The following is a 20,741-nucleotide window of genomic DNA, read 5'->3' as shown; positions in this document are numbered from 1 at the left end:
GGGTTAGTGGTTCTGTTGTGTGGTGTGTGGTTGCTGGTGAGTATTTGCTTCAGATTGGGGGGCTGTCTGTAAGCAAGGACTGGTCTGTCTCCCAAGATCTGAGAGAGCGATGGCTCGTCCTTCAGGATAGGTTGTAGATCCTTGATGATGCGTTGGAGAGGTTTTAGTTGGGGGCTGAAGGTGATGGCTAGTGGCGTTCTGTTGTTTTCTTTGTTGGGCCTGTCTTGTAGTAGGTGACTTCTGGGTACTCTTCTGGCTCTGTCAATCTGTTTCTTCACTTCAGCAGGTGGGTATTGTAGTTGTAGGAATGCATGATAGAGATCTTGTAGGTGTTTGTCTCTGTCTGAGGGGTTGGAGCAAATGCGGTTATATCGTAGCGCTTGGCTGTAGACAATGGATCGAGTGGTATGATCTGGATGAAAGCTAGAGGCATGTAGGTAGGAATAGCGGTCAGTAGGTTTCCGATATAGGGTGGTGTTTATGTGACCATCGCTTATTAGCACCGTAGTGTCCAGGAAGTGGATCTCTTGTGTGGACTGGTCCAGGCTGAGGTTGATGGTGGGATGGAAATTGTTGAAATCATGGTGGAATTCCTCAAGAGCTTCTTTTCCATGGGTCCAGATGATGAAGATGTCATCAATGTAGCGCAAGTAGAGTAGGGGCATTAGGGGACGAGAGCTGAGGAAGCGTTGTTCTAAGTCAGCCATAAAAATGTTGGCATACTGTGGGGCCATGCGGGTACCCATCGCAGTGCCGCTGATTTGAAGGTATACATTGTCACCAAATGTGAAATAGTTATGGGTCAGGACAAAGTCACAAAGTTCTGCCACCAGGTTAGCCGTGACAGTATTGGGGATACTGTTCCTGACGGCTTGTAGTCCATCTTTGTGTGGAATGTTGGTGTAGAGGGCTTCTACATCCATAGTGGCTAGGATGGTGTTTTTAGGAAGATCACCAATGGACTGTAGTTTCCTCAGGAAATCGGTGGTGTCTCGAAGATAGCTGGGAGTGCTGGTAACGAAGGGCCTGAGGAGGGAGTCTACATAGCCAGACAATCCTGCTGTCAGGGTGCCAATGCCTGAGATGATGGGGCGTCCAGGATTTCCAGGTTTATGGATCTTGGGTAGCAGATAGAATACCCCAGGTCGGGGCTCCAGGGGTGTGTCTGTGCGGATTTGTTCTTGTGCTTTTTCAGGGAGTTTCTTGAGCAAATGCTGTAGTTTCTTTTGGTAACTCTCAGTGGGATCAGAGGGTAATGGCTTGTAGAAAGTGGTGTTGGAGAGCTGCCTAGTAGCCTCTTGTTCATACTCCGACCTATTCATGATGACGACAGCACCTCCTTTGTCAGCCTTTTTGATTATGATGTCAGAGTTGTTTCTGAGGCTGTGGATGGCACTGTGTTCTGCATGGCTGAGGTTATGGGGTAAGCGATGCTGCTTTTCCACAATTTCAGCTCGTGCACGTCGGCGGAAGCAGTCTATGTAGAAATCCAGGCTGCTGTTTCGACCTTCAGGAGGAGTCCACCCAGAATCCTTCTTTTTGTAGTGTTGGCAGGAAGGTCTCTGTGGGTTAATATGTTGGTCAGAGGTGTGTTGGAAATATTCCTTGAGTCTGAGACGTCAAAAATAGGATTCTAGGTCACCACAGAACTGTATCATGTTCGTGGGGGTGGAGGGGCAAAAGGAGAGGCCCCGAGATAGGACAGATTCTTCTGCTGGGCTAAGAGTATAGTTGGATAGATTAACAATATTGCTGGGTGGGTTACGGGAACCATTGTTGTGGCCCCTTGTGGCATATAGTAGTTTAGATAGCTTAGTGTCCTTTTTCTTTTGTAGAGAAGCAAAGTGTGTTTTGTAAATGGCTTGTCTAGTTTTTGTAAAGTCCAGCCACGAGGAAGTTTGTGTGGAAGGTTGGTTCTTTATGAGAGTATCCAGTTTTGAGAGCTCATTCTTAATCTTTCCCTGTTTGCTGTAGAGGATGTTGATCAGGTGGTTCCGCAGTTTCCTTGAGAGTGTGTGGCACAAGCTGTCAGCATAGTCTGTGTGGTATGTAGATTGTAATGGATTTTTTACCTTCAGTCCTTTCGGTATGATGTCCATCTGTTTGCATTTGGAGAGGAAGATGATGTCTGTCTGTATCTGTGCGAGTTTTTTCATGAAGTTGACAGATTTCCACTCTATACGGCTAAATTCAATGCCTTGCATAATCACAGGTTTCAGAGTAGCAGCCGTGTTAGTCTGTATTCGCAAAAAGAAAAGGAGTACTTGTGGCACCTTAGAGACTAACAAATTTATTAGAGCATAAGCTTTCGTGAGCTACAGCTCACTTCATCGGATGCATTTGGTGGAAAAAACAGAGGAGAGATTTATATACACACACACACAGAGAACATGAAACAATGGGTTTATCATACACACTGTAAGGAGAGTGATCACTTAAGATAAGCCATCACCAACAGCAGGGGGGGTAAAGGAGGAAAACCTTTCATGATGACAAGCAGGTAGGCTAATTCCAGCAGTTAACAAGAATATCAGAGGAACAGTGGGGGGTGGGGTGGGAGGGAGAAATACCATGGGGAAATAGTTTTACTTTGTGTAATGACTCATCCATTCCCAGTCTCTATTCAAGCCTAAGTTAATTGTATCCAGTTTGCAAATTAATTCCAATTCAGCAGTCTCTCGTTGGAGTCTGTTTTTGAAGCTTTTTTGTTGAAGTATAGCCACTCTTAGGTCTGTGATCGAGTGACCAGAGAGATTGAAGTGTTCTCCAACTGGTTTTTGAAGGTTATAATTCTTGACGTCTGATTTGTGTCCATTCATTCTTTTACGTAGAGACTGTCCAGTTTGGCCAATGTACATGGCAGAGGGGCATTGCTGGCACATGATGGCATATATCACATTGGTAGATGCGCAGGTGAACGAGCCTCTGATAGTGTGGCTGATGTGATTAGGCCCTATGATGGTATCCCCTGAATAGATATGTGGACAGAGTTGGCAACGGGCTTTGTTGCAAGGATAGGTCAGCTGAAGGCAATTTGTGCTTATTTTGATAGAGGGAGTGGAGAATAGGTAGAAGTAGCTGTGGATGAGAGGGTGACCATAAAATAGTCACCTCTGTGTTGCTGAGAACAGCTATTGGACTAGTTGGATTGCTCTATGATGAGATTTTTCTTTTGTTCTGCCTCTCCCTCCTGTCCTTGATGTGCTATTCTCTGCCTGAAGGATATTAAAATATATTTTCAAAAAGAAAAGGAGTACTTGTGGCACCTTAGAGACTAACACATTTATTTGAGCATAAGCTTTCGTGAGCTTGAGCTATAGCTCACGAAAGCTTATGCTCAAATAAATGTGTTAGTCTCTAAGGTGCCACAAGTACTCCTTTTCTTTTTGTGAGTACAGACTAACATGGCTGCTACTCTTTTGAGGCTTCGGATCTTAAATATATCTTCCTTTTGAGGCTTCGGATCTTACTGTAAGGGAAAGAAAGGAAGCTTTCTGATAGAGAAGTAGCCAGGGGCAATAAAGAAAGCCCATAAAAATTAAGCTACAAAGGAAATCTTTTTGGTAGACAATGATTTGTTGACAATGGCAATGCCCTTTGTATGCACTAGCTGAAGCTGGAAAGGAATTCGCCTCCTGAAAAAGAGCTCTCTCAACAGAATAATAGTAACGTTGGGCTTTATTTATCTAACAAGTAAGAAATCCTATTATAGGCATATAACATTATGTGATACAGCTTTTCAACGTGCAGACCATATACAGTGGGTTGCATTATTTTTCCCAGTGAAAACTTGACAGTATTGAAAATTGAAGTCTACTCTTTTTCTGCAGGAAAGGTACAAACTATTCCTGATCTGTCAAAACCAGGGGTGGGCAAAATTTTTGGCCTCAGGGCCACATCGGGGAAGAGAAATTGTATGGCGGGCCATGAATACTCACAAAATTGGAATTGGGGTGTGGGAGGGGGTGCGGGCTCTGGTTGGGGTGCAGGCTCTGGGTTTGGACTGGGAATGAGGAGTTTGGCATGTAGCAGGGTGCTCTGGGATTGAGGGTTTCAGAGGGTGGTATGGGGGTCAGGGCTAGGGAAGGGGTGCAGGTTCCAGCTGGGGGTGCAAGGGCTCTGGAGTGGGGCTGGGGATGAGAGGTTTGGGGTGCAGGAGGGTGCTCTGTGCTGGGATCAAGGGGTTTGGAGAGTGGGAGGAGGATCAGGGCTGGAGCGGGGGTTGGGGTGTGGAGAGAGGCTCAGGGGTGCAGGCACTGAGCGGTGCTTACTTCAAGCAGCTCCCGGAAGCAGAGGCATGTCCCTTCTCCGGCTCCTACGTGTGAAGCAGCCCCCAACCCTGCTAGCACTGGGTGCGGCCATGTGGCTGCTTCTGGGAGCCGTAAGGTGCTGCCACCGACCTGGTACCCCGACTGGAGTGCCGGAGTGGGGATGAGCCATATGGTGCGGCTCCAGACCCGGTGCCCCAGCTGGAGCACCGGAGCAGGGCTGAACCTTAGGCCCTGCTCCCCAGCGGGAGCTCATGGGCTGGCTTAAAACCGCTCATGGGCCGGAGTTTGCCAGGCCCGGTCTAAACCCTGACTTAGGAAATCATTTCTCCTAGGCTGAGGGAATACTTCACCTCCATACCCATTCATTCCATGGCCTTTTTGGTAAGACTGCAATGGGGAAGACAGTTGTTAATTCAAACTGTTGATCCACATTATGGTTAAAAGACCCCATTACCAATCCCAGATCATGTGATTCCTTCATTCCAAGAGTCAACTTGTAGCTCATCATGAGAGAATTAGTATATGTGTCTATTTTAAGTTGGTGGTCTCCTCAGCAATTTTGATTTACTTTGTTCAGACAGTGTTTACACTGGGAGGAAAATAAGAAAAAATATGTAAGGAGATAACATGGCTGACGAAAAACAAACCTGAAACAAACAACAATATGCAAGCCTGCCATAAAAATGCTGAGCAAGCTTAGTGATTATTATTCACTTACTGAATCCACTGTAATGCAGCTATTTTAACTAAAGCGAATGTTGCACATTGTGAAACATTGAAGGGCTTTCTGTGTATTATAAATGCTTTTGTGAGGACAGAGCGTTTGTTTGACATGAATTTCCCTAGGTCTCAGAATCAAATTAATAATTTTAGATAGTTATCAAATACAAAATGCAAAATAATGCACATTGGAAAACATAATTCCAACAACACATATAAAATGATGGGGTCTAAATTAGCTGTTACCACTCAAGAAAGAGATCTTGGGGTAAATCTCTGAAAACATCCACTCAATGTGCAGTGGCAGTCAAAAAAGCAAACAGAATGTTGGGAATCATTAAAAAAGGGATAGATTATAAACAGTAAATATCATATTGCCTATATATAAATCCATGGTACACCCACATCTTGAATAGTGCATGCAGATGTGGTCACCCCATCTCAAAAAAGATGTATTGGAATTGGAAAAAGTTCAGAAAAGGGCAGCAAAAATTATTAGGGGTATGGAAAGGCTTGCATGTAAGGAGCAATTAATAAGACTGGGACTTTTCAGCCTGGAAAAGAGACAACTAAGGGGGATAGAGGTCTATAAAATCATGACTTGTGTGGAGAAAGTAAATAAGGAAGTGTAATTTACTCCATCATAACACAAGAGCTAGGGGTCACCAAATGACGTTAATCAGCAGAGGTTTAAAACAAACAAAAGGAAGTATTTCTTCACACAACACACAGTCAACCTGTGGAACTCCTTGAGCCAGAGATGTTGTGAAGGCCAAGACTATAACAGGGTTCAAAAAAGCACTAGAGAAGTTCATGGAGGATAGGTCTATCAATGGCTATTAGCTAGGAAGAACAGGCATGGTGTCCTTAGCCTCTGTTTGCCAAAAGCTGGGAATGGGCGATAATGGATGGATCACTTGATGATTACCTGTTCTGTTTATTCCCTCTGGGGTACCTGGCATTGGCCACTGTTGGAAGACAGGATACTGGGCTAGATGGACCTTTGGTCTGACCCAGTATGGCCGTTCTTACACCAAACGTATTTGCTAGAATGTATTAATATACATTTTTTTAAATGTCTGATGCCTTTAACATTATTGCCACTAATTCAGTGTTTTAATGGCTGTTTCTGTATTGTTAATGCTAAAACTATAACAAATCAATAGAAAAGAAAAAAGAAATTCAGCTACTTCTAGAGTGGATAATAATAGCTGTTTAAGAAAGCATAGTGGCCAGAAACAAGTTTTGCAGAGGAAGTGAAGAGTAACATTCTATCCAATTGAAACTATGGGAGAAATTTAGCTAAGCAGAATGTAATTTTAAAAAATGGAATTTGGCCAAGTGATATGAGTTATAGTAATATTCTTTAGAGGCTTGCAATTCTCTCTTTCAATCAGAAAACTAAAAAATTTTATTGATGCTCTTCATTTTGGATACACCAGTATATATTGATGTATTGATTGCTGGTCAACAAATGAGTGACAGGAAGTAACACCAATCAGATTTTCCCAAAGGTTTTGATAAAGGAGATAACAGTAGTCCTACTGGCTCTCTCTGCTTCTTGCTTTGTCTTGCTCAAAGATACTCACAATAAAATGTGCCTGCTCCATCATGTCTGCATGAAAAGGAATAAGAAATTCAGGATGGAAAAAAGGGGGAATGAGCAGGCAGAAATCTCTTGCTTCTGATCTCCCATTTCTACCCTCTTTTATGCTGGTATCTTTGCTTGCACTGTCTTCACAGCTTACAAAACAGGGTGTTTAAAACACAGGGTAGACCCATTTTGTTTCATCTGCCATATCCTTCTTTTCTCCCTTTCTCACTTTCCTGTTTTCCTTCAAACTGGGAGCCTTGTCCCAGCTGCAGCTTAAATTTACTAATCTAACTAAACACTGCCCAATTGCCTCCAGAGACTTGTGATTGAATTGGGAGAGGAACAATTGATTTTCCTTTGAAGCATCCTACTGGAACTTCAACTACAATAATACTTCAAGGGTAAATGCTACATCCCCTGCTAGGCTCAGCCCCAGCTCTCAAGAAGCCGTCAAGTTAACTTTATATTAAAATTTAGATTAGACAGCTGAATTGTAAGCAAATTTGCAGTGCCCGGTACCATTTCTTAAACTCCTGAGTTGAGAAGAGAGAAAATAGGGGGACAGGGACAAGAGCGCCAAAAGCAAGCAGCTGTAATCTGCTCTTCCAATCAATCTTTTTTGAGCTCACCCATATTTATATACCATATATATATATATTAGCTATGTATTTTCAATGATAGCTAGTGGCCCAGGGACCATGTTTAGTTTTATTTCATGATCACTGGAAGTAGCCTTTAAGCATTAAATTGTTGCCAAAAGAGCAGTGAGATGGATAGGATACAGGAGTCTCGGGGTCAGGCACTCCCAAAAACAAATTTCAAATGAAAAAGACTTAGTCCAATAACAATGATCCATCCCACTGCAAACATTAGTGGTCTGTTGGTATGCTTAAAGTGGCTGAAGGTAATTGTTTTTGCCTTTGTGACTTACAGAGATGGGCCCAAGCTGCATACTACAGTTTAGAATCTAGACTGATTTACCCCAGAATCAGTAGGATTTGGATCCAGGGTTCTGGTGTGAGCTCAGCTTTACTCACAATGTGCTTGAACTATGCAGCAGTACAACACCAACACACTGGCAATAATTGGCTCCTATGCTGAATTATCAGGGTGAATTACAACCCCAGTGCTTAAGATGATCAGACTGAATGTCCTATTTTCCAAGGATGATGTGACTTTAAAAACAAACAAACAAAAAAAAACAAAAAACCCCCTTTCTATTTATACAACGTAATTATTAAGTGACATTTTTGACACTAAATAGTCAAGTTGAGTTTTACATTTTAAAAAAAAAAAGTATTTTTTACCCAGGCTACTAATTGCTATTACCACAGTTAACATGTAAAAGGGAAGATCTTTATTGTCATTAATTTTCACAGATAAAATGTAAGTATTATAAAACTCATCTTGCATGAAATACAAGGACTTTGAGTTTTCACTTGCCTAAGTTTAACACCTCATATTTGAATAACTGTACTTTAATTTCTATTTTATGTCACAAGTCTGATTAGTTTAAATAGCTTTGAATTAGTGAAGTGATACACTAGCTACTGGGTCTTCTGCCAAGGGATGATGAGAAAGCCAAGTTTGATCTAAGGTAAAGATATTTCATATTAAACATGGAAGCTTCAGATATCAGAGTTAACATAGTGGCAGATACTCCATTAAAATAGGAAGTGCTAGCATCAGTTAAGATTTCAAAGGAAAAGGTGGTTTGAGAGAAGTAAGAAGCTTTATTATACTCTATTAATGTTCCCAGTAGATAAATTTTGCATCTAAATTAATTCCTTGATTCCACAGAATGCAGCACTCCTGACCTTCAACCAATGATGCAAACAGATTAACATGAGCTGAACATCTGTGATTTCCTGACTGACCTTCTAAATATGATTTTTTGTTAGAATTACGTTAGTTGCAGTTTTAATAGTTTGGATTTTTTCAACAAAAAGACAGCTGTTTGAATTTAATTCATTCTGTATCCTTACAGGGTCTTCATTCTGGTGCCTACTGGACATTGTTCCTATAAAGAATGAGAAAGGAGATGTAGTACTGTTTCTGGCCTCTTTCAAAGATATAACAGATACAAAGGTGAAGATTGCTCCAGAAGATAAAAAAGAAGGTCTGTATAGTTTCCAACAAACACTGATAAATACTATTGATATTTCACATTTTGAGATATAGTCACCATTAAATAAAGGAGTTGGGGTGGAAATTCTTTTGAAGTTCCCTTTTAAAATTCAAAAGAGTACATTTATGTAGGACTTTTGGGGCTAGAAATGGAACAAAAATCAAAGAACGAATGATATGGAAAATGCTATTTTGTTCAGTTTTATATTCGTTTTAATTTAGATCTTGCTCCACATTCTACAAGTTAAGTATCAGGGGATAGCTGTGTTAGTCTGTGTCAAGGTTCCTTCCCCACTCTGAACTCTAGGGTACAGATGTGGGGACCTGCATGAAAAGCCCCCGAAGCTTATTTTTACCAGCTTAGGTTAAAACTTCCCCAAGGTACAAACTATTTTACCTTTTGCCCCTGGACTTTATTGCTGCCACCACCAAGCGTCTAACAAATATATAACAGGGAAAGAGCCCGCTTGGAAATGTCTTTTCCCCCAAAAATGCTCCCAAACCCTACACACCCTTTCCTGGGGAAGGCTTGATAAAAATCCTCACCAATTTGCATAGGTGAACACAGACCCAAACCCTTGGATCTTAAGAACAATGAAAAAGCAATCAGGTTCTTAAAAGAAGAATTTTAATTGAAGAAAAAGTAAAAGAATTACTCCTGTAATCAGGATGGTAAATACCTTACAGGGTAATCAGATTAAAAACATAGAGAATCCCTCTAAGCAAAACCTTACGTTACAGAAAGACACAAAAACAGGAATATACATTCCATTCAGCACAACTTACTTATCAGCCATTTAAACAAAACAGAATCTAATGCTTATCTAACTAGATTCCTTATTAGCCCTTTACAGGAGTTCTGACCTGCTTTCCTGCTCTGGTCCCGGCAAAGACAACACACAGACAGAGAGAACACTTTGTTTCCCCCCTAGCCTCCCCAGCTTTGAAAGTATCTTGTCTCCTCATTGGTCATTTTAGTCAGGTCCAGAGAGGTTATCTTTAGCTTCTTAACCCTTTACAGGTGAAAGGGTTTTTCCTCTGGCCAGGAGGATTTAAAGGTTGTTAGCCTTCCCTTTATATTTATGACACCCCCCCACCCAAATCATAGATAGGGTGAAACGCTGGCTGTGATTTCTTCCTGGAGCTCTAGGAGAAAACAGAATTAATAAGACACATGCACCTCTAAATATACTCCCAAGTATATAAAGACTAATGATATTTTCCACATCTCAAGGACAATTTTAACCAGTTGATTCTGGGAAACGTTCACGGGAGAGTGCATCAGTCACTTTGTTAGAAGCTCCTGAGATGTGTTGTATGTTGAAATCAAAATCTTGGAGAGCTAAACTCCACCGAATAATTTTTTTTTGTTATTTCCTGTGGTGGTATGAAGCCACTGTAGCGCAGCATGGTCAGTTTGCAGGTGGAAACGCTGTCCCCAAACATATGGGCGTAGCTTATCCAGAGCATAGACAATAGCATAACATTCTTTTTCACTGACTGACAACTTGCTTTCCTTCTCAGACAGCTTCTTGCTGAGAAACACCATAGGATGGAATTCTTGATCAGGTCCTTCCTGCATTAAAACTGCTCCCACACCATGCTCAGAAGCATCTGTGGTTACTAGGAACAGTTTGTCAAAGGCTAGGGCCCTTAGCACAGGGTCAGACATGAGTGTCTCATTAAGCTGGTTAAAGACCTTCTGACACTCTTTGGTCCACTGAACGGCATTTGGCTGTTTCTTTTTGGTTAGGTCTGTCAGTGGGGCGGCCATTTGGCTGTATTGTGGTACAAATTGCCTGTAATATCCGGCCAAGCCTAAGGAGGATTGGACCTGTTTCTTTGACTTTGGGACAGGCCACTTTTGGATAGCATCCACTTGGGCCTGTAGGGGGTTGTTACCTTGGAAACCAGGTGGGTCAAGGAGCTAAGTCACTCTGTTGAGGCCTATTTGACACTTCTTAGCCTTAACAGTTAGTCCTGCCTCCTTTATGTGCTCAGACTTTTTGTAGATGTTCCAGCTGTTCTGCCCAGGAATCCGAAAATATGGCCACATCGTCAAGGTAGGTGACTGCATATTCTCCTAATCCCGCTAGGAGACCACATACAAGTCTTTGGAAGGTGGCGGGTGCATTCCGCAGCCCGAAAGGGAGTACATTAAATTCATACAGCCCGACATCTGTGGTGAAGGCTGACCTTCCCTTGGTGGATTCATTTAGTGGTATCTGCCAGTACCCCTTGGTTAAGTCTATGGTAGAGATGAACTTGGCCCATCCCAGTTTCTCTAATAGTTCATCTGTGCGTGGCTAGTTGGATAGTTGTCTGGGCGAGTTACAGCATTTAGCTTACAGTAGTCCATGCAAAAACGTATCTCCCCATCTGGTTTCGGAACTAGAACCACTGGAGATGCCCATGCACTGCCAGAGGGACGTATTACTCCCATCTGTAGCATATCCTGGATCTCCCATTCTATAGCAGTTTTAGCTTGAGGAGACAAGGAGGAGGTTGGACTTTAATTGGGTGAGCATTACCTGTGTCAATGGAGTGGTATGCCCGTTCAGTCAGTCCTGTGGTGGTTGAGAATGTCGGCGCGTAGCTAGTGCAAAGTTCCTTGATCTGCTGTCACTGCATATGCCCAAGGGTCATGGAGAGGTTCACCTCTTCCACGCCACCAGCACTTTTCCCTTCGTAGTAGACACCTTCAGGCCACTCAGGGTCATCTCCTCCCTGGGCTGTAAACTGACAAACCTTTAATTCTCTGGAATAAAAGGGCTTTAGAGAATTAATATGGTACACCTTAGGCTTTTGGTTGGAAGTGGGGAAGGCTATGAGATAATTAACAGCTCCCAGGCGCTCCTGGACTGTGAATGGCCCTTCCCACAACGCTTCCATTTTATGGGCCTGGAGTGCCTTTAAGACCATGACCTGGTCCCCTACTTTGAAGGAATGCTCTCTGGCATGTTTATCATAACAGGCTCTTTTCTCTTTCTGAGCATCCTTTAGGTTTTCTTTAGCAAGGGCTAAAGAGGTTTGGAGGGTGTTTTCTAGGTTGGTTACAAAGTCCAGAATGTTAGTTCCTGGAGAAGCTGTAAACCCCTCCCATTGCTGCTTCACCAACTGTAATGGCCCCTTAACCTCACGGCCATATACAAGTTCAAATGGTGAAAACCCTAAACTGGGATGTGGTACAGGTCTGTAGGCAAAGAGCAACTGCTGCAACACTAGGTCCCAATCATTGGAGTACTCATTTACGAAGTTAGGTATCATGGCCCCCAAAGTCCCATTACATTTCTCCACCAGGCCAAATTTGTTTGTTTGATGATGGTAAGGGGTGGAACCAAGTGATTCACCCCATGAGTTTCCCAAAGCCTTTCCATAGTTTCTACCAGGAAATTAGTTCATGCATCTGTGAGGATGTGGGAGGGCCAACCTACCCTAGCAAAAATGTCTGCTTGTGCCTGGCACACACTTTTAGCCCTGGTTTTGCTTAGAGCTACTGCTTCCGACCATCAGGTGGCAAAATCCATGGAAGTCAGTATGTACTGCTTTCCTCTGGGTGTCTTTTTCAGAAAAGGACCCAGAATATCCACAGCTACTCACTGAAATGTAACTTCAATGGTGGGGAGTGGCTGGAGAGGGGCTTTGACCTGGTCTGGGGGTTTCCCCCACTCTTTGGCATGCCTCACAAGACCAGATGTAGGTAGAAACATCCTTGCTCATTCCCTCCCAGTGGAATGACCTCCCCAAATGGTCTTTGGTCCTGTTCGCCCCAGCATGGCCACTAGGATGATCGTGGGCTAAGCTCAAGAGCTTTACCCGATACTTAGTTGGAACTACCAACTGTCTCTGAGGATGCCAGTCTTCCTGGTGTACACCAGAAAGAGTTTCCTTGTATAAAAGTCCTCTTTCTACAACAAACCTGGATCGATTAGAAGAGCTGAGAGGCAGTGGGTTGCTCCGTGCCACGTCCAAGCTCTCTGGAGGCTTTCATCTGCTTCCTGTTCGGTCTGGAACTGTTGCCTTGATGCTGGAGACATCAGTTCCTCACTGGATTGTGGACCTAGGCTTGGTCCCTTTGGAAGCGATGCAGGTGATGGGGCTGTTTCTGTTGATGGTGAACCGCTCTCTGCTGGTGAATTATGTTGGGGTTCAGGCTCCGGCTGAGCCTCTTGTGTAGGGTTATCGGCTGCTGCCGGTTCCAGTTCTGTGGGGACCTCTGGTGTTGGGGTTGCAAGTACTGGATTCAGTGCTGGCAATGGGTCTGGTGCAGGTTGTTCCACTGGTTCCGGTTCTGGGACTGGCTTTGTCTGGGTCTCTGGGACTGGATCCACTACTGCTGTTGCAGACATTGGCCTGTGGTCCAGTTCCGTCACCTCTGACCGGGTCCTGGTAGAAGTTTCTGGAACAGAGCTAGGCGTGACAGCTTGCTTAGCCTGGCTGCGGGTGACCATTCCCACTCTCTTGGCTAGCTTCACATGACTGGCCAAGTCTTCCCCCAACAGCATGGGGATGGGATAATCATCATAGACTGCAAAAGTCCACGTTCCTGACCAGCCCTTGTACTGGACAGGCAACTTGGCTGTAGGCAAATTGAAAGAGTTGGACTTGAAGGGTTGAATTGTCATTTGGATTTCTGGATCGATTAAATCGTGGTCCACTAAGGAAACACGGATAGCCGACACTTGCACTCCAGTGTCCCTCCACGCAGTGACCTTCTGCCCGCCCACACTCAGTTTCCCTCCGCTCCAAAGGTATCTGTGAGGTATCTGGGCCTGAGGACCTCTGGTGTGATTCCGGTGCAATGAACTGTAATCTGTTGGGGGTTCTTGGGGCACTTGGCCTTCACATGCCCCATCTCGTTACATTTAAAACATCATCCAGCTGACGGGTCAGTGGGGCAAGGTGAGTTGCTAGAGAATGGTGTTGCAGGACGATAAGGAGTCTGGAGTATTCCTTGGTATGTAGTTGGGGCCTTGGGCACCCCTGGTGTGGTCTGAGGGTGTCCCTTCTGGTATCCACTCCAACTGTGACCAGGGTTGTTCCTCTTACCACCCTCCACCCGTTTTGTTCTGGCTTGCCCCACCTCTCTGGTGGTCTGGGACTGCTCATATCGATCAACATAAGAAGCAAGACTTTCTTATCCTTATCCCATAAACACTGTTTTATTTCCTCCTTGGACATAGTCAGGAATTGCACCTGAGCTATCAAATCACACATTCCATTAAAGCTAGTGACACCCCTTCTTTGGACCCATTTATCTAACAGATCCTTCATCTGGTTTAGATAAGCCACATTACTTAGTCCAGGCCCTCTCTTAAGGGTTCGAAATTTTACTCTGTACGTTTGAGATGTAATTTCAAATTGTTTTAAAACCAAATCCTTGAACTACTTATAGTCAGAAGCCTCATCAATACATGTCTTATTGAATATGTCCAGAGCTCTTCCACTTAATTTTGTGACCAATGTGGTCATCTTGTGAGCTTCAGGAATTTTATGGAGAGTGCACAGTCTCTCAAAGGTGAGAAAATATTCAGCAATATCACTGGATTCATCATACTGTGGACATAGTCGCTCCCATTTGTGGATTGTTGGGGAAGGATGGTTAGGGTTATCCAGTAGATTCCGCTCAGCCCTTACCTTCTCCATCTCCAGTGCATGCTTCCTCTCTTTTTCCTTCTCCTCCAGTTCTTTTTCCCTTGCCTCCATAGCTCTCCTGTGGGCAGCCTCAAGGGCTTTTTCTGCCTCTTTCGCTGCCTCCAGTTTGGTTAACTCCAATTTGTGTTGTGTCTTGGTTTCTGTCATGTTAGCCTCTCTGTTTTTAACTAACTTTACACTCGAGAGTTAGAAATAAAACAAACAAACAAAGAAAATATATATAGGTTGTGCTGTAACCGGGTTCCTATGTTCTCTGAGAGTGATTGTCAGCCTAGAGAAAAATAAAAAAAAAAAACCCTTCACACCTTTGTCTCCAGGCAAATAGACAGAAAAGCACCTCTAGTTGCTCTTAGGTTAAAAAAAAATCACTTCAGGTCTGTGAAGACTTGTGAATTTCCCTTCAGGAGGTTAACTACCCTGCCTTTAGATAGAGAAAACTGTAGCTCACAAAAGACAATTCCCTTTTATCTCTGCTCTGGCCCTGAAGCAGAGACAAAAAAACTCTAACTGCTTTCAGCTTAAAACCTGATTTCCAGCAGCCCCCCAAAAAAAGTCCTTTTTTAAAATCTGTGCTTCTGGTTCAAAAAATCTCAAATTAATCTCAAAATGATTTCAAGTTAATCCCACCGGTCTGCCACCATGTTAAGATTCCTTCCCCATTCTGAACTCTAGGGTACAGATGTGGGGACCTGCATGAAAAGCCCCTTAAACTTATTTTTACCAGCTTAGGTTAAAACTTACCCAAGGTACAAACTATTTTACCTTTTGCCCCTGGACTTTATTGCTGCCACCACCAAGCGTCTAACATATATAACAGGGAAAGAGCCCGCTTGTAAACGTCTTTCCCCCAAGCCCTACACCCCCTTTCCTGGGGAAGGCTTGATAAAAATCCTCACCAATTTGCATAGGTGAACACAGATCCAAACCCTTGGATCTTAAGAACAATGAAAAAGCAATCAGGTTCTTAAAAGAAGAATTTTAATTGAAGAAAAAGTAAAAGAATCACCTCTGTAATCAGGATGGTAAATACCTTACAGGGTAATCAGATTAAAAACATAGAGAATCCCTCTAAGCAAAACCTTAAGTTACAAAAAGACACAAAAACAGGAATATACATTCCATTCAGCACAACTTATTTTATCAGCCATTTAAACAAAACAGAATCTAATGCATATCTAACTAGATTCCTTATTAGCCCTTAACAGGAGTTCTGACCTGCATTCCTGCTCTGGTCCTGGCAAAGACAACACACAGACAGAGAGGAACCTTTTGTTCCCTTCCCCCTCCAGCTTTGAAAGTATCTTGTCTCCTCATTGGTCATTTTGTTCAGGTGCCCGCGAGGTTATCGTTAGCTTCTTAACCCTTTACAGGTGAAAGGGTTTTTTCCTCTGGCCAGGAGGGATTTAAAGGTGGTTAGCCTTCTCTTTACATTTGACAGTCTGTATCCATAAAAACAACAAGGAGTCTGGTGGCACCTTAAAGACTAACAGATTTATTTGGGTATAAGCTTTCGTGGGTAAAAGACCCCACTTCTTTAGATGTATGGAGTGAAAATTACAGATGCAGGCATTATTATTCTGACACATGATGAGAAGGGAGTTACCTCACAAGTGGAGAACCAGTGTTGACAGGGCCAATTCGATCAGGGTGGATGTAGTCCACTCCCAATAATAGATGAGGAGGTGTCAATTCCAGGAGAGGCCAAGCTGGTTTTGTAATGAGCCAGCTACTCCCATTCCCTGTTCAGGCCCAAATTAATGATGTTATATTTGCAAATAAATTTTAGTTCTGCTGTTTCTCTTTGAAGTCTTGTACAGCCCCCAGCTAAAACCTCTCCAGCACATTATCAACGATCTACAACCTATCCTGGAAAATGATCCCTCACTCTTACAGAGCTTGGGAGGCAGGCCAGTCCTCATTTACAGACAGCCCCCCTACCTGAAGCAAATACTCACCAGCAACTACAGATGACACCACAGAAATACTAATCCGGGAACCAATCCCTGTAGCAAATCTTGTTTCCTACTCTGTCCCCATATCTACTCTAGCAACACCATTAGAGGACCAACCACATCAGCCACATCATGAGAGGCTCATTCACCTGCACATCTACTAATGTTATATGTGCCAGCAATGCCCCTCTGCCATGTACATTGGCCAAACAATATAATGATGTGACATGTCTGCATAAAGGTGTTTATTAATAGGATTTTCTTTCAACCTTTGCTGTCTTCTCTCTGTCCTATACAGAAAAGACCTTCCACCAGCTATTCATTGACATAATCAAAGAGGGCATAGTAAAACTTACTGATTTCTAAACTATTGAGCATGTCATTTGTAACCACTGCCTTGAGTTACTGTCATCTATTCTGAATCCCTCAAAACACCACTGAAACTACTCTTGCCAAGATCCTTAATGATTTCTTAGTGGTCACATCTCAGGATATCTACTCCAACCTCATCCTCCTTAACTTCTCTGCTGATTTTGATGCTGTTCATCATGCCTTCCTGAAATTTTGTCCTCCCTGGGCTTTCATAATGATGTTCTTCCCCTGGTATCCTCCTATCTCTCTGGCTGATCTTTTGGTATCTCTTCCACTGTGTTGTCTTTCGCTTCCATAGGATCCCATTCTTGGCCCCCTTCTCTTCTTGCTCTAGACTGTGTATTTGGGTGATCTCATTTGCTTACACAGCTTCAATTACTATATTTATACAAGTTGATTGCCAAACTAACTGCCCATTCTTGACTAATTTCACTTCATCTCGGCTCAAATCTCAGCTTCTGTCTCTGACCTTCCCTTCTGAATGTCTCGACAGCAACTCAAACTTAACATGACCAAAAAAGAACTCCTCATGCTGCCATCCTTGAAATGGCCACTCATCTGCTGCTCTCTCAGACAGCTGAGTTTTCTTCCACACTGTTCCTATGTATGTAAAGTTCTCATTGAATTAATCTGTATGACCATTACCCTCTCCCAAAAATCCACTGCTGCTATGAAGCCGACAAGAAATCATCCAAGCCCTGATGGCTAGGTTCTGCAATAGCTAACCAATGGAACCACATGGTGTTAACTTCATTTCCTAGGTCATCTCTCTACCTGTCAATCTTGTTGTTTGTCATCCTTGCTTGTTGTTTCTTCTTTCAAATCAGACGGTAAGTTCTTTGGGCCAGGAACCAGATCTACTTGTATATTTGCACAGATTCTAGCACAATGCATTCCCAATTGCTCTGTGATTCCCCAGTATAAATAATAGTGACTGGTAGTAATGGAGTCTACAAATCCCATACTGAGCAGAGGCAGGAGGAGGAGGGGGGCTTCTCCTGCCGGCAGGCAAGCAGTTTGACCACACTCCCATGCAGCTGCCACAACTGCCAGTCATGGAGAGGGGCACCCTCACCTGCAACCAATGAGGGAAAAAAAGGCCTGCTATAAGAGGAGGGCAATCAGAGAGGGAGGAGAGGCAGAAAGGCCTGGGAAAAGGAAGGGACAACACCCCTGCACCTGGCTGTCTCCAGGAATAAGGCCCAAAGAGATACAAGCAGACCCCTGGGCCTAATTAGAGGCCACAGTCCAAGAACTGCCCTGTTCAGGGACTAACCAAAGGAAACCAAACAGGGAGTAGTAGAGACCCCCTGCAAAATCACACCAAGGACCGCTGACACAGGTGTTAGAGGGCAATGAACAGTCTCGGGCTAAAACAACAGGCTTGAAACGGCCTATATAACATAGCAAGAAATTTGTAATATTTACTCCTTGGCCCTGATTCGGATTTATATTAAGGTTATTTTACACTGCTCTGGCAGTGAACAGGGGATAGAAAGTGGCTGTAAATATATATAATACATTCCCACTGACTTTAATGGCTGCACGATCATTAATACTTTATAACAGCATGTTGTATACTAAAGATCGGTTCCTGCTATTATTCTGCATAAAAGCTCCCACTGAAGTTGACAGACTTGACAGACAATGGCAGGATAAGGCCCTACTGCTTCAATTCTGCACTCATATATGCCCATGCATACCAACAAAAGTTGGGAAAAAGTGCATTTAAGGGATGGTAGTAGTCTCTCTGTCAGACAGTTGCTATGGCAATCTTCTAGTCTCTAAGGTGCCACAAGTACTCTTTTTCTTTTTAAAAGTAACTGTTATGCATTTAGTGCCGCTGTTTCTTTTTTTTTAATTAACAAGCTCTTTTGCTGGACAGTAAGCACGTTGTAACTTTCCACCATTTAAACTGTTAATTTGCCTTTACACAAATAGATTTTCCCCAACCCAGTAATATATCGGAGAAATCCCACCATCCTCCTTGTTTCTTTAAAAATACCTATAATCAAGCACTGTTGTAAAAAATAGCTTTTCAACACCCTCTTTGCCAGATTTGGAATACTGTAACAAAATTGATGGTCTTTTCTTTCCGACGTACAGAAAATCTCTTATTTTAGAAAAGCAATTGTTCCCATCAGAAGGAGAAGGAAACACTAATAACTAGCAAAAGTTATTTCAATGCTATGTACTAAGCCGGGAAGCCTATTGGCTAAATTCTGATTGTGGTTGCATCTTTTTAAATCTGGAGTAACTCCATCGAAAGCAAGCAGATTTAAACTGGAGTTACTGAGATTAGAATCTGGCCCTCAGTGTTGGAAAGTTTAGGGCTCTATTCTGCTTTCATATACACACAGTAATGTCCTTTGACTTCTCTGGAGGTTACAGTTGTGTTTCTGAGAGAATAATTGGCCAAACAAGTAAAACGTGAGTCCTGATTATCAATGCATTTGTTAATCTGAAATCCTGTAAAAAAATTTATGATGGAGAAAATTAGGCTCTGGTAAGAGGGGCAATATTCATTGTGATAGTATTCAACCTCCTAAAGTACCTTATGGAGACCATTGTATTAAATGTATTAATGTTTTCTGTATGACTGAGTTCTATTCCATGGGGAAGGGCTATCATAGCTCCTCCAGGAACTAAAAATAACAGGGGATGATTACCTTTTGATAATCTGATTAGAGGTGGGGAGGAGTTAAGGCTGAATAGCCCCCCAGAGAAACTAAATGAATCCTTTGCATTGTTCTTAATGGCTGAGGATGTGAGGGAGATTCCCACACCTAAGCCATTCTTTTTAGATAACAAATCTGAGGTATTGTCACCCATTGAGGTGTCATTAGAGGAGGTTTTGGACCAAACTGATAAATTAAACAGTAATAAGTCACCAGGATTAGATGGCATTCACCCAAGAGTTCTAAAGGAACTCAAATGTGAAATTGCAGAACTAATTACTGTAGTTTGTAATTTATCATTTAAATCAGCTTCTGAACCAGATGACTGGAGGATAGCTAATGTGACACTAATTTTTAAAAAAGGCTTCAGAGATGATCCCAGCAATTACAGACCACTAAGTCTGTCTTCAGTATTGGGCAAACTGGTTGAAACTATAGTAAAAAAAAAATGGAATTGTCAGACACACAGATGAATATAATTTGTTGGGAAAGAGTCAACATGATTTTTGTGATGAGAAATCATGCCTCACCAATCTACTAGAATTGTTTGAGGGAGTCAACAAGCATGTGGACAAGGGGGATCTAGGGGATATAGTGTGCTTAGATATTCAGAAAGCCTTTGACAAGGTCTCTTACCAAAGTTTCTTAAACAAAGTAAACTGTCATGGGATAAGAGGGAAGGTCCTCTCATGGATTGGTAACTGGTTAAAAGATAGGAAACAAAGGGCAGGAATAAATGGTCAGTTTTCAGAATGGAGAGAGGTAAATAGTCATGTCCCCGAAGTGTCTGTACTGGGACCTGAACTATGCAATTTATTCATAAATGATCTGGAAAAAGGGGTAAACAGTGAGGTGGCAAAATTTGCAGATACAAAACTTCTCAAGATAATTAAATCCAAAGCACACTGCAAAGAGATACAAAGGGATCTCACAAAACTGGGTAACTGGGCAACAAAATGGCGGATGAAATTCAATGTTGTTTAAATGCAAAGTAATGCACATTGGAAAACATAATCCCAACTATACATATAAAATGTTGGGGTCTAAATTAGAGACTGGTTAGTTAGTTAGAGATCTTGGTGTCATTGTGGATAGTTCTCTGAAAACATCCATTCAATTTGTAGCAACAGTCAAAAAAAGCTACTAGAATGTTGGTAATCATTAAGAAAGGGATAGATAATAAACAGTAAATATATTGTCACTATATAACTCCATGGTACCCCCACATCTTGAATAGTGCATGCAGATGGGTCGCTCCATCTCAAAAAAGATATATTGGAATTTGAAAAGCTTCAGAAAAGGGAAACAAAAATGATTAGGGGTCTGGAACAGCTTCTATGTGAGGGGAGATTAATAAGATTGTGACTTTTCA

At 42.6% G+C, this 20,741-nt stretch overlaps 1 protein-coding gene across 2 annotated transcripts in view; it reads left to right on the top strand.

Annotated features, from left to right (window-relative positions):
* KCNH8 (potassium voltage-gated channel subfamily H member 8) overlaps positions 1–20,741 on the top strand; it is a 412,103-nt gene that overhangs the window by 146,882 nt on the left and 244,480 nt on the right. For both annotated transcript variants that reach the window (XM_043509048.1, XM_038390383.2), the window contains exon 3: positions 8,573–8,704. In XM_043509048.1, coding sequence (XP_043364983.1) covers positions 8,573–8,704 — 132 coding nt within the window. The remainder of the gene's footprint in view (positions 1–8,572; positions 8,705–20,741) is intronic.

The sequence above is a fragment of the Dermochelys coriacea genome, chromosome 2, assembly GCF_009764565.3.
Source record: "Dermochelys coriacea isolate rDerCor1 chromosome 2, rDerCor1.pri.v4, whole genome shotgun sequence".
Lineage (NCBI taxonomy): Eukaryota > Metazoa > Chordata > Testudines > Dermochelyidae > Dermochelys > Dermochelys coriacea.
The sequence above is the reverse complement of the archived record's forward strand: the minus strand, read 5'-3'. Positions and strand labels throughout refer to the sequence as shown.